The following is a 15,491-nucleotide window of genomic DNA, read 5'->3' on the forward strand; positions in this document are numbered from 1 at the left end:
TCTACCTTAATATGTTTGTTGCTGATTTGGAATTGTTTTCCCATTGAAATTGCAGTACTTGGTCAGTGTTGGCAGATTTACAAGTACTTTTACATTTTAGCATCATATAACTGAGTTTAATTCCTTTTGGATCTCGATCTTTCACCATCTGCATGGGTGTAGGTTGACCTTTTGATCATATGACTTTACTGATTGATATATTAATGACATTCTGTTAGTGCCTCATGTTACATAAGAAATGTACTTATGCACATATATGTACTGTACATGTAGGTTGTTTTGTAAGAATAGAAACACGAAAGGCAAATGTAATGCACATGGATGTGTTAACAGTGCACTAAACATATGTAAGGTGATTGTGGATGTCTTTGTCCTCGCCATACAACAGGTACACCCGTACACACAGCATCAAATATTACTTTCCGAAAGGCCAGTCTGGCTGTCCCCCAAGCATGTCTTACTGCAAGCGTCTTTTCTCGGTTGGTTTAATGATTGACAGCAGCTGATCTAGGGAACACAGGAAATCATTTAAGTCTTTAAGCTTCAAGCATTTGTCAAATGAATATATATTGCCCAGTTGATTGTAATGTAAATACAGACTTAAAAATAAGTTAAGTAAGATTCCCTGCTGGTAGAAAGTACAATATATAGAGACAATAACACAAACATGTATTGATTGCTACTACTTCTTGTTTAATACAATGCAGTGTTTGGTGTAAAGTTACTAAGGAATTAGTTACTGTATTTTAATTACTTTTCCCTTAAAAACGTAAAGTAAGTTGTTGCGGTGACTGCCAATCAGTCACTCACAGAGGTTGCAGGCGAATGCTGTTTGACTCGTGTACCAATAACAATGTCCATATCTTCACGCTCACGTTCTATTTGGTTTATTCATATATAGTTTAAATGTTAAATAGAGTTTACAAAGATCACAAATTCTTACAGATGTTACATATGGCTTTCCAATGCCATTCCAATCACGGTCAAAACTGGTGTGCTCATTACCCGCACCTGTGCAGCATTTCTTCTTTACCCATTTTATACATTTCCCCAAACTCAATACTCCACCTAGTGTACAAAATAAGAATAACACCATAAATGGCTCTTACACACCGGCCCCTAATTGTAAATGGCAGGCAGACATTACAATTCAAAAATATTATTACAAAGAGCCATACAAAAAAAACATTAAAAGATACAAATCCACAATAAAATTTACAATATCACATGTCACTATTACGTTTCCTTTTGTCATTACTCAATTTTGCCACTCGCTCCTATAGCAAAGGCAAATATTTTCTTGACACTTCTTTGTTTACAGCAACAATCTTACTGAAGTCATGATTATAATGTTGATTAAGTATTTCCACCAATTTATCCACTGAAGTGCTAATAACAGTAATAGGACACATGATCTAGTTCTTAAAATCATTTCGTCCTTAGAGGGATACACATATATCACCCACCCAATAGGGTTCTAACAGCGTAGAATCCCTCACATCACTGTTTATAACTTCACAAGCTTCAATTAACTTAGAAGCATTTACCCCAATTAGTAAATCCACATCAGCATCTATTTGAGGAATGATAACATCTTTCAAGTATGACTATTTGTCAGAATAAAATGTCCATCACCGGCCCCTGTATGCCAGTATGACTGAACTGGAGTAAACACATTGCTCATTATTAAACAATTTTACATTCAAGTAGATGTCTTTGGATAAATGTGCAAAATAGTTGAATGTGATTGGCCACACACTGCACAAGTCAAGCGCCTATCGCAATCCTTGTTCCTGTGTCCAACACAAAGACAGCCAAAACATGAACCATTATCCTTCAAGAATTCAAGCTTTTCCTGTGTGCGGTGCATTTGTGAACACCACTCCAATAGGTGACCACATTTGCAACACAGACATGTGACTTGTAGTCTTGATGTTTGGTCAGAGTCTTGAGCTTGTATTAGTTTACTGTCTTTAACAACAGTTGTTGCAAAGCTGTTTCTGCTTTTAACCTTAGGCTGAGATTTCAGTATTACAACTTGAGAACCTTGGATGTCACCAAATGGATCTGAAGACATTCTTACTTGACGTTCAATAAATTCAACAACATCTTTAAATTGTGCTCTCCTTTTACACTTTTCCAAAATGTCACATGAAAGAGTTCTCCACTTTTCTTGTAGTTTGCAAAACAACTTCATGACAACGGTCTTCAAATTACTTGGCATCTCTAACTCCTTCAAACCTTTAACTTCTTTATGGCATTACTGCACCCACGAAAATAGAGCGCATAACTCTGCAAGGAGCTTACATCCTCTGGCTTCACAGGCCATCCACGTACTTTTCCCAAAAGAGCAGCAGCTATTTTTCTGCATCAATGTCCAGTTGTTCTTCAGAAACTTCTTGATTTACTGCACTCATATTCACAGAGTTTGAGTCATTTAGATTTTAAAATGTAGGCAACCAATACATTTGGATTTACGCCTTTAAACGTACATACATCAAGAGTTATTTCAAGCCCTGCAATGCATACCTTATCGCTGTATTCATTTCCACTCGATAAGGATTTTAGCGTCGTAAATTACAGGTTCTTGATACACTTTTACCTCCGTCTATATGCAGTCAAACTCCGAAACGTTGCAGCAAATCCGTGACAAACAGAAGTTCAGCGAGCGTCCCAGAAGCATATGGCGATCCTCGAACATGCAAGTAATCCAATGAATGTTCAAATCAAATAATCCTCACGGAGCGTTCAAGTAATCCACAAAGAGCATGCAAATCCACCAAGAGCTCAGTTTTGACTTATGTTGCGGTGACTGCCAATCAGTCACTCACAGAGGTTGCAGGCGAATGCTGTTTGACTCGTGTACCAATAACAATGTCCATATCTTCACGCTCACGTTCTATTTGGTTTATTCATATATAGTTTAAATGTTAAATAGAGTTTACAAAGATCACAAATTCTTACAGATGTTACATATGGCTTTCCAATGCCATTCCAATCACGGTCAAAACTGGTATGCTCATTACCCGCACCTGTGCAGCATTTCTTCTTTACCCATTTTATACATTTCCCCAAACTCAATACTCCACCTAGTGTACAAAATAAGAACAACACCATAAATGGCTCTTACATAAGTGATTACTCTTATTTTTCTTGTAATCTAATTAAAGTTACTTCTGATGTAACTAAATACTGTGTATGGACTCAACAATTATGTATACTATAATACAATAGTGGATTTAACATGGTTTAAGTTTACAATTCTCACTATTAACTGGTTGATTATTAGCATTAATATTAATGAGATGCTGGCTGTTTATTAATACTTAATAGCACATATTAATGCCTGATTCTGCAAAACCTTATTCTACTGCCTTAACCCACCCCATTTCTACCAAATTTAAAACTTCTTTAGTATTGATAGCAGTAGTTGGAGTATATTGAGGCAAAAGTAGTTAGTTAATAAAGAGAATTAGACTCTAAAGTGGGACCAGAATAATTGATGTACTTTTATATATTATTTCTCAGAGCCATTTCAAGCCTATCCTTGTATCATGTACTAAATAGGATGTAGAAAGTAATAAGTAATAAAATACTTTTTGGAGAGATTCATTTGTAAAGTAATCTAAATTACATGATTGAAGATGTGATTAGTAACTAGTAATTTATTACTCTTTTTGAGTAACTTACCCAACACTGATACAATGGTGATAAGGTCGAAAAACTAAAAGGTTACATGGTTAAAAATAAAATAAAAATCATAAAATCAAAGTTATGAAGAACATGACAGGGAGTAAATGAGTGATGAATAAAATGGTTGCTGTAGAGCTTCTAATAATTGTACACTTTTTAAAAAATGTATTTTACCTACACCAGGCAAGACCCTTTATGTAGAGGATCAGTGTGCCATGAGGCTGTTGGTGTTTGAAAAGTTTACAGGATGGAAAAAGCAGCCCACGAAACAATTATTTCTATGTATAAAAACTGCTTCTTTCTTTCTGTTTTTTGCCCATTTATTGCATTTGACACACTATTTTTCCTATTTAAACCTCCTCTGTAGTTACATCGTGTACTAAGAGCGACAGAAAATTAAAATTTGCGATTTTAATTTTCTAGGCAGATATGGCTAGGAACTATACTCTCATTCTGATGAAATAATCAAGGACTTTGCTGCTGTAACATGGCTGCAGCAGGTGTAGTGATATTACGCACTGCCCGAAAATAGTCCCCAGCTATTGAAAGTTACCAAGGGGACTATTTTCGGCTGCTGCGTAATATCATTCCGTCAGCTGCAGCCATATTAAGGCAGCAAAGTCCTTGATTATGCCAGAATGAGAGCCATATCTGCCTAGAAAATCGCAACTTTTAATTTTCTGTCACTCTTAGTACACAATGTAACTACAGAAGAGTCAAGTTTTAAATAGGAAAAATATCAAAACTCTTTGGTTATTTTTAGCGCGATGCTAATGGTCTAATCAAAATCAATGGATTATGCTAAGCTATGCTAAAAGTGGTACCGTCAGACCCAGAGATTAGCTGAATGGATTCCAAAATGGTAAGACTCAAATGAGCATATTTTCAAAAAAAAGTGGAATGTCCCTTTAAGGTGCCTGTTCTTTTAACCAAAAGCATTCTTTCTAGAATATAAATGAGGAGCTCAGATGCAAAAGCCGCTAAATGCCACCTCTGTCAAAATGAGATAATGATAATAACTGAATGTTCTCAGCATTTATTATACATTCATCAAATACTTTCGCTTCAAAACCGCTTAATCCTGGCCTCAGGCCATACAGAAATGCCAGTTTGTTGTCAGAATCTATTAAGAGTCTGATAAAGAAAGCTTATTTACAAGAAAACACATCAGATGCACTTAGAGGGTTTTGCATCTGATCTTTCAAATGTTAAATCAGCAGCAAAGAACCTGGTATACATCATGTTTATGAATTATTCAGCTTTATGAGTCACTGAGTTCAGCATCTGCTCCAAATGCACATCTATAACCTCAGAACTCTTTATTATAACAGTATTTGAATGTGCATTGTGTCTCTGTCTTTAGCAATGAGATCTGTTACGCAATTTGCCTATTACGGATATATTGGTGCACACTACTAAAAACATTTTCTGCCTGCCGCTGTGTTAGATTAGTGTGGCGTGCTTTAATAATGCACTGAGGGAGGGGCAGTGTGAGAAAGGCTTTGACATTCAAAAGCAATCGCCCTGTGAACTCCAGCTGTGTGACAATGCTGGCACTAGGATTACAGCACACATCAGAGACCATATTCATAATTAATACCTAAACAGAAATGTTTAGATGGAGTATCAGCCATAACACTGCTTTAGTGTAGGCTTTATATCTGAATATTGCAAATACATCATAAGTCCTGCACATTTCTCCCAGTCTGTTTCCAAGCATCTGTAACTGTTTTGTCTTTAAATCCACAATACTATTTATTGGGTTAAAAAAGCCCAAAAGTAATAAAAAAAATACATAACATACAAAGTGTGTTTTTGGCAGCTGTTAGTTTTTGCATTTGTTTGTATAAGATTTTCGTTACACTTAAATGATGATTTTTGTTGTGTTTTTTGTGTGTGTTTGTGTGTGTTAACTATTTCAGAACCATGGACAGCTACATTGGTACGGTGACTGCGAGACGCTTTCATTGGATCAGTGCTGTACCCAACTGAGCTTTGTGAAAGATTAAACCACGGATCAAACTGTAAAGTAGGGTACATGTATTTGTGAAGGACTAATTTTAATTCAAGGACATTAAGCAGTGATTATCTGTGTGCACTGATATAAATAATTTGAATAAGTGACGTGGAATAGGCCTAAAATTATCTGCAAATTCCAGTTTTGTTCCCAGATAACGTTTCATTTTTAATTTCATACAAAATCTAATTTATTTCAGCCTCTGAGCCATATGAGGGATACATGACCGCCTGTCAGTCTGATCTGTTGACTGAACCTGAGGGCTGGTGGCTGGTGTCTGCTGGAGCTCTTGACCTCAGGCTTTCCGAGGCTGACGGATCACACGCGCGCGCTGGTTCACATCATGAAGAGCTCACTGCGCAAGTTTAAGGCACGAGCTGAGATGCAGAAGAAACTCTCTCCTTTCAAGTTTTTCGCAATTTTCGCGAGCCCGGTGATACTGTGCTTATTTCCAAACCAAACTACAAATGGGAAAAACGCACTACCCATTGAGAAAACAGGTATCATCCTAACTACCAACAGTATAAGAAAGTGCCATTGGGACACTTAGGTGAAAACGTACTGTAGCCTATATCATCTGATCACCGCTTCCTGTGATATCGGATAGGTAGACACTGTTAAGGTCGCGCGCATCTATCGATTTAAAACAGCCGCGTCCTAAGTCATGCTCTTGAATAAGACTCACTCATCCCCAAATATCCTCATTACCTCTATGGCAATAAATAACTTATGTTAAATGTACAGTATTGATGTGTACTTATGAATTATCGTCTGGTTTCCTAGCTCAGTAGGAGCGTTAGCAGCACCAAATGTCGTGTTTTCGATTCCATATGTGTTTAACTTAAATTGCACTGTGAGTAAAGCGTCTGCCAAATGCATAAAGGTAATGTAAATGCCTGCATAAAAAGACTCGCCAGCTTCGTCAATAAAAAGTGTCGAGTGGGTGCGTTGGTAAAGAGAGTTGTCAGATGTAGCTGTACTGATGGGAGATCTCCGTCTATTAATTTCGAAATGTCTGCTTCTAATAATAGCCTGTCGGTCCTCGCCCTGTGTGCACTCGCAAAGCGGAGCCGTTCCCGAGAGACGCACGTTTGAATGCGCATCTGTTTCCCAGCGCGCACATCCCCGACCACTACCACAAACCGACTAACCTGGCAACGCGCTGTCAGTTTATGTTGTGTATAACTGCTCAAAGCCGATTATAACTAGTTTATCTGTCGAATAAACAAGCCGACGATATTTTCATGCGGTAAGGTTTGGGTTAATACAGTACAGTAGGTGGCTGAAGGTACAGGTACATAATGGAGAGGGATAAATGAATCAGTGCGGTGTGTGTGCGTCATGAATTGGCCAGAGCTTTGGAGAATTGATCAGTTGCTCATTATTTAGCTTAGCTTGCCAACTGATCGGAGCTGTTTCGGGTTGTGTTTCACAAACTGATATCCTGAGAGCCCCCACCCCACATTCGTCCTCAACTGCCTCCTCCCCCTCTTTTTTTCACAGGGGCGCTTGACGAAGAGTAACGAGGCTAACAGACAGCTCAACACTGGGAGAAATAAGGAAAAGAGGGATCCGAGCGTTCTCGTGAACGGATTGTCCTCGCTCGGGGAAGATGAGTAGATCGCACACGGCCCAGAGCCCCGTGAAGAAGAGCGGCTATGGGAACCCGGAGATGTCGCCGCTGTCCGCTCACGATTGATGGTTTTACTTTTTGTGCGTCCCTTCATTGGATTTTATGACGGTTGGATTGGTCCTGCACTGAGATGCCAGTAATGGCCCTGGCGAAAAAGATGACACCTTACCAGTGAGCAAAAAAAATCAATCGATCCTTGTGATCTCTGCATCCGACTTTAAACATATGTCGTAAAGAAGATGGAAAATGGATTAACGTAGAAAATCACAGATCTGTCTTGTAGTGGAGATCGCAAATGCATGCGAGTGAACGTGAATGAGAGGTGACCGAAGAAGGCAGAATATAGCTACACCGTGCCAAATATTGCGGATGTTACTAAATAAATAAATAAATCGATTTATATCATATTTTTGCTTTTCTAAAGAGAATGTATCGTTGAAAACGAACTCAAATGATTGTTGTAAATGTTTGCATTATTCTTCACTTGAGGTTATTACACCTAGCTCGCATAAATGATATTGGCTATGATGATTACAACCTGAGTTTCCAAGGAAGATCAACTGGAGCAAGAAAGAGACAGTTCTGGAAAATAGGAGAATGGAGCATCAAAAACCGAGATATGAATACATTGCCATGGAAATATGTCGGGGACGATTTTGGACATAAAATGAAGTAAGGATGGACCATTTCCTATGTTGAAAAGGGCAACGAACCTGTGAACTACACAATATAAGGCACGCTTAGCCTATTTTTATTGGCTTGTTTTTCGCTCGTTTGCTTTTTCCTCTGCCCAAAGAATAAGCGTCATCTCCTGGATCCCAAACGCCACATGAAACCCAGGAAGACAAATGTATACTCCAGTTATACACGTATTTAGTTTTAAAGCAGATGGGTTGTAATGTGGTGTGGTCGCGTTGAACATTCACCCCTCTTTCTCCTGCTTCGTGAAGACTGGCATTTGGTGTCTATAGAATGGCTCGGTTCGGTGATGAGGTGCCGTCCAGGTATGGCGGAGGACCGGGACACGCTCAAGGGGGCCCCGGCCGCGGCGGTAGCAGGCAGGGCGGCCCGCCGGGTGCTCAGAGAGTGTACAAGCAGTCAATGGCCCAACGAGCCAGAACTATGGCCCTGTACAACCCTATACCGGTGCGGCAAAACTGCTTCACTGTCAACCGATCTCTGTTCATCTTCAGTGAGGACAACTTTGTGAGAAAATACGCTAAAAAGATCACCGAATGGCCATATCCTTTAAAAGCCATGTAGGCCTTCAGGTATCGTAAAGGCTGTATGTCACCTGTGCTAAAACGATAAATCCCATTATTGTCGGTTAAATGACTGTATTGTGAAAACATGCACGGGAGGGGGTGGTTTTGTGCTTTGTCTGATTTTATCTCCTTTTATTTATTTAATTCTAATTTAAGCTTTTTAAACACGAGCAAAGAGATTATTTATAAGTTGTTTCCTGGCATGATAAATTGAGTCTATTCGTGGAGTAACGGTGTGTTACGTACGGTAGAGAGGTGAGCTGTGTGACGACAGCGGGCGGCGCTGTGTCTCGCGCAGGCTTGCTGATGTCAGCATGTGCAGTCTCTCAGCTTGCGCTTACGCGCGAGAGAAAACGATGGTGAAAAGCGTAGGGGAGAGATGAAGGGAGGAAAGACAGACACCATTTGCCATTTTCTAAGGGAAATGGCTGAATATGGGACATGTGTCTTAATATTGTTGTTACTGCACCCCTGAGTGCACATACCACTGAAGAAAAATACTGCGAAAATCTGCGCATGCTTCATGTGTGATTGCGTGTATACATGTGTGCGTCAGTCATGGTAGTAACATAGGCTTCACTGCAAACTTCAGTTGTCACCACTAACCACATATAAACATGTATGTGTTCTTTTCAGTAAGAAACATTGCTTTAATATTAACAATAAAATGTGAATGTCTCCAATCTAAACTAATCATTAAACTGTGGACTGCATGTGTTTCTTTACAGAAGAGTGACAAAAGACAGGAAGCAAATTAATGATGGAGAGACATTGTGCTATAAATAGATTAGCTTAAAGAGTAGAAAGAATGGTTGAATGGACACCAGAGGGAGACAGATAGATAGAAAGAATAAAGTTACTCTGATCTGATTCGTGAGCCCTTCCAGTGTTCATCCATGTGTAGAGGCAGTGATCTAAATTATTTATTCCCTGTTTCTTTCCCATCCTCTCTTTATTCATCTATTCCCCCATTTTCTTAAGCAAAGGACTGGTTGGTTATGGCCAGCATCTGTTTCACAGATTTTAACTTGTTATTCATAATTGCCTTTAAAATGAAGCTAGTTTTGTGCTCCTGGATGCTGACCAAAATGTTTTGGTACAGTCTGGTATACTGTATGCAGTATAACACAGAAATATATTGATTTTTTTGATATACCAAGCCCCCTTTATCATAAGCGGATTTTTTTATGCAGATACTGTCAGGCTAAAAATAAAAGTTTTCTATGGCTTTTCTATGGCTTCACACCTTGGAGTCTGATCTCTGTTGTATGCATAAAGATAGTCATCTCTGTATAACTGCTGTTTGCAGAAGAAATTTCCATACATTTTTGGTTAAAGAGTTGTACAGTGTGTCAAGATTATGAATTATTTTAGAAAAAATAATATAAACTGTGGAAGATAAAATGACAGGCTGTTGTCACAAAATAGATAGTGTTGTGCTAATACACATGCAGTTTAAGAAAAGCATGTTGGTATTTTGAGAATAAACCACTGTTGTGAGTGACTTAAACATATTTTGGTACTCTTGTTTGTTCAGCAGAAATTGACACAGCCCTTGACAGGTCTCAAGTTGGCACAGTCGAGTGTATACAATGTGGCTTTGTGAAGTAATATGCATACAGACCTATTCTTATATGTCTAGTCTTGTTTACAATGTTTGATACACAAATGGTGTAGTTCAGAGTATTAGGCGGGTTTAGATTGTATGTGAACTCTGCATGTGCAAGTACACGGTATGTAAAATTGCACATCTGCAAATATATGGAATAAGATAGTGAGAGAGAGAGATAAATCATTGCGTATAAATCATTAGGATGAGGGCATGCTACAGGCTCACATAACCACCTCACAATGCTACAATAACCATATGGCTATTACCTAAACAAAATTATGACAAACTGTTGGTTATTTAGCAATATACGTGACATCATTGAATCAATAACACAGGCTGCATGAAGTACAGACTGAATAGTACTGACAGTTTTAAAGCATCCATCTCTTTCTGTTACTCACAGTGTCTCATTAGTGTATGGGCTATAAAAGATTGGTCCCTTGGCTCCTCTTTTCCATTTGGGCAGCAGGAGGTTAAAGCCTATAACCCTATTCATTCACACAAGTGTCTCTCATTCTGTCACTCACTCCCTGTTTCCATTTTCTCTTTTAACTTTATTAATAGATTGTAAAGGACAACAATAAGTGATTTTTATACATAAGTATATGGGGGACCTATATATGATCAGTATATTAAAGCTCACATAACACAGGCTGTTTCTGCATTTCTGATGTTAATCTGGAGTACCTATGGAGTAGCATTACATCCTTTATATCTCCGAAGAGTCTTTAGTTTAGATCAGATTTATAAAAGAAAGATTAGCTTTGCAGATTCTTTCCAATAATGTACGAATAAATGAAGAGCGAGAATGAGCCATGGAATTTACTACATGTTCGTGTCATTTATATAATATGCACGCACCTATTTCCAACATAAGACTGAAGTCTTACTTACCGCATGAAACTGATGACCCGGTTGGGACTTTTCAATGAAATCCAGCATTAAACAAACACACGCGCAAAACTCTGTTGCTACCCCGGATAATAAACTATATTTGAAGAGTTTGGTTCTGAAACGCAATAAATCCATTTTGACAAATTTCGTTAAAAATGTGTTTTCTATACCAAGAAAGTGACAAGATGAAAACCGCTATTTTCTGTTACAAACTTTAACATTGCATCATTAGGTTATAAAAACATAAAAAATTCAAATCCATAACTTGATTTTCAAAGATTTATTATAAAAATAAATTATTTTTTTCCACTAAATGCAATAAATCCATGACAGTTTTTTTTTCAAAATGCTAGAAATCTATTCAATCAAATGTGCATTCATCTTTGCATGTTATATTGATTTAGTTGAACAGTTGTAGACACTGATTAAAAAATAAACATTAATGGCATTAATAAAAACACTTACTTCGTCATATTAATAACACTGTCATTGCTGCGGTTATACTTGACGTCGTCGCTTAGCATTTTTCACATCGATCAGCTGTAAAATGTTTTTGGTCCTGCTCGATTTTCGTTGACTTTGAGTAAAATAATGGAAAGTTTTTCATAAGATTGCCTGGGGTCAATGTGTTAGCATGAAAAGCTTGATGCTGTCAGGAGAACAAGCACCCGTGTGCCTCTCATGGAAATTATTAGATGTTGATGGCTTACGTTTCTTTCCCGTCACAGAAAACCATCACAGGTTTATCAATGCAATTAAAGTATTATTTTGTTTTGTTTGTTGATCACGAAGTACAAAGTAGATGAGGAAAACTAGGACTCCGTGTACTCAGCGCGCTGCTATTGTTTGTTTACATTGCGTGAATGGTGCGCTGTAATATCTGGAGCAGATTTATTGCATTCTGTAAAAAAAGAGGAGTGGCGTTTATCGCATTTTGGGAAAAAAGGGGGAAAAGATGACAGAATAACACTGCGGATATTGGATTTTGCGTAAAATTAAGAATTTACTTTTAACTACTGACCTGATATAATACAGATTTTGGCAGTAACTCTTTTTTTTTCAAAAATGGCATTTATCGCGTTTTGGAACCAAACTCTTCATTTATTGTTTCCATAAGACTGTCTTTCTTCTCCTAACATCCAGAAAGACACTTCTTTCATGCAATTGTTAAGTTTTGAAATTAAACAAAGCTGTTTCGTGATGTGATGTTTGCAAGTTCTAGCATAGAGACAGAGCGCAGCGCGTCATAACCTGAAAACCACGCCCACCGGGGGGGAAAGCAATCCAACTGTCTCCATTGACTTTGTATTGCAAGAGGCCGCCTCCTTGTCATTTCTGGCTTATAACAAAAAACTGAATAATGCCTAAAAGCTGCTTTGTGACAATATGTACAGCTAACAAGCCAAAGAACCCAGAAATAAGTTTTTATAAGCTGTCGAGCCGTAAAACCCAGCCTTTAAGGAGAATAAAGTGGATCGCCGACTACGTTTCCCCCGATTGGACGCAGTTTTACTAATAGGAGTACTATGAAAAGTTGCCTGTTTCCATTTCTGTGTCTAAACGCTCGTTTTTTGAAGTCGACAGCTTATAAAAACTTTTTTTTTTTTTTTTTTGGCGTGTTAGATGTACACCTTGTCACACAGCAGCTTTTAGGTATTATTCTGTTTTTAAGTTTAATCTGTAAATAAGTTTTTATAAGCTGTCGACCCCAAAAAACGAGTCTTTAAAGACACAAAAATGGATACAGGCAACTTTTCATAGTACTTCTATTAGTAGAACTGCGTCCACTAGGGGGAAACGTAGTCGGCGATCCACTTTATTCTCCTTAAAGACTGGGTTTTACGGCTCGACAGCTTATAAAAACTCATTTCTGGGGTCTTTGGCTTGTTAGCTGTACATATTGTCACACAGCAGCTTTTAGGCATTATTCAGTTTTTTGTTATAAGCCAGAAATGACAAGGAGGCGGCTTCTCGCAATACAAAGTCAATGGAGACCATTGGATTGATTTCCCCCCCGGTGGGCGTGGTTTTCAAATTTGCATAACTGCGCTCTGTCTCTATCTCCCGCTGATTGACAGGTGGGCAGGGTTTTCCTGGGGGAAGTGCCCATAAAAAGAAGTGATACGTATAGAAACCCCTGGACCCGTAACTTGTACGAACCCTGGCAAAAAGTGCATCCGGCACAGAAATACTCTGTAACACGCCCAACTGCTTTTTGACACACTGCCTACATGTAGCATGAGGAAACAACTCTATAACTCTGTTAATAAGTCAGAATGCATGAAATTCCATTAAACCACCCCTTTAAATAAGGAGTGGTTTGGAATTGAGTACATTTATTTGACATTCTTTTCAGTGCCCAAATCTTCCCAGCTTCAGTTGAGTGGACTGATGTGCCTACATTTAGTTTGTAATATGCTTATACAGTTGATGGTGTGTAAAAACACATTAGCAAATTAAGAGCACCAGTTGTGTAATGCAATAAAGAGAGATTTGTAACCACCCAATCTGGTGGTTTTGTTCTTCCTAATGTCTCGGTATAAGTAAGTGTAAGCTCAGATGCTGCAAACCAATCAGTGCTACCATCAATAACCCATTTCATCCACCCAACATATCCGAACCAGTTCCATAATGCTGATCTACATCAATAGCCTAAACAAAATGGCGTTTGCATACGTTTTGATATATACAGTATCTGCAGCCAGTTCAGTGGAATGCGTTTTTATTGGCATCTTACCCCAACATTCCTCTTGACTCTCATGGGTTTCTCATTCTCTTGCTCTGTATCTCGTGTTCTAGTAGTAAATTATTCATTTCTGAGGCTGGGTGGTATGAGTGTGTGATGCTGACTTGGGAGAAAGCTATTTCGGGCACTGAGAGAGAAAAAAACGCTGGCTTGAATTTTCGTACTGGTGTTTATACAGTACAGTCAGGTGCTGCTGTTGTTAATGTTGTTTTCATTTGTGCGCACCTCCACCTGCTGCCTCTTCTCAGCCACATGCACCCACTCGCTTGCTAGCGCAGGTTACTGAAGTGTTTTACCTGACAGTGTGATGATATTGTTATATCAAATGTTTCTAATACAGTTTTTACATGTTTCAGTGCTGCAAGTGTGTACGCACACATAATGCATGCTACTGTAGGTCAATGCTTACTCAATTATTTCTATTGTATCAATACAGTACGCAGTATTTACTGGGATGTTTTTTATTGAGGTATATTATCTGTGTTAGATCTACCCACGCCAAACTGCATTTAAAAACAAGCACTTTGGTGCTCTTCTTTTGTGTAATTGAATGTTTTTGGCCAGAATATACTGCAAATGCAACATTATCTATACTTTTAAGTGGCGGTATGACTAGTCCTGCAACAGGTTGTCAAAAGATTCAACTGTAGTTTGAGATTGGGAAGGAGGAAAGAGGGTCATTTAAAATGCTATTAGCAAATAGATTTTTCCACAAAAACACATTTACTTCAAAATAACCTTGCAACACATAAAATAACACGAGTTAATGAATTATATCAAGAAGTTGATTTACATTTATAGAGGAGAGCATAGTGTAAAGCCTATACTGTACTGTCCAGTAATACATTTACTACTTACACACACACACACAGTATCAATGGCAATCCTAACAGACCGAATGAGCATTTAGAGAAGCAAGGGGTAAAGGAAGGTTAAATGAGCGATTAACGTGAAGGGAAGAGATGGAGAGAGTATTAGTGCTTGTAACTACAGGCCAATCTTTTATAGCTGCATTAAGAGGGAAAAACGCACCTGTTTCTACTTAATAAATTATTCAAACTGCAGCTCTAGAATGCTAGAGATAGCATTAGAAAAGCAAACAGCCTGGGACCTTACAGCCAGATGAGGAAATCAATACGTATTTACATTTCACTGGCTGGGTTTCTCGGGTCGCTCTGTAGTGCGTTTACTACGGCTAATTACCGCACCAGTGATTCACACACATGCAAATGCATAGCACACACATACACACACACTTTCTGACTGACTGACTGACATACTCATTCATGTACTGTGTTAGTGGATTAGTGTGTAACAGCATCTGATTTCTTCAACTCGTTCGACTTCTGTAAGCGCATGCATTCAGAAGTGTCTAGTCAGCCATTTTGATAGCACAGCTTTGTATGGGATTTTGCAACTCTTCGATAAACTTAAGCATTGGTAGAGAATGCTTGATGAGCCAAAATGGACTTTTATCCCAATTTCTGTTCTGATCGTGAGGATGATCTACTGAAATTTTTGAAAGGTCCTGTTTTTCCTGATCCCATTTTTTAAACTTTAGTTAGTGTATAATGTTGCTGTTAGCTGCAAAATGATAAAACCATAAACTGTAAAAAAGATGGAGGTAGTGT

The 15,491-nt window shown here is 38.3% G+C and overlaps 1 protein-coding gene across 1 annotated transcript in view; it reads left to right on the forward strand.

Moving 5' to 3' along the window:
• The window catches only part of cacna1aa (calcium channel, voltage-dependent, P/Q type, alpha 1A subunit, a), a 114,553-nt gene that overhangs the window by 1,772 nt on the left and 97,290 nt on the right, over positions 1 to 15,491 (forward strand). The window contains exons 2-3 of the mRNA XM_055193737.2: positions 5,616 to 5,722; positions 5,910 to 8,583. Of these exons, the coding sequence (XP_055049712.2) occupies positions 8,316 to 8,583 (268 nt within the window). The 5' untranslated portion in view covers positions 5,616 to 5,722; positions 5,910 to 8,315. The remainder of the gene's footprint in view (positions 1 to 5,615; positions 5,723 to 5,909; positions 8,584 to 15,491) is intronic.

This window comes from Misgurnus anguillicaudatus, chromosome 19 (assembly GCF_027580225.2).
Source record: "Misgurnus anguillicaudatus chromosome 19, ASM2758022v2, whole genome shotgun sequence".
Lineage (NCBI taxonomy): Eukaryota > Metazoa > Chordata > Actinopteri > Cypriniformes > Cobitidae > Misgurnus > Misgurnus anguillicaudatus.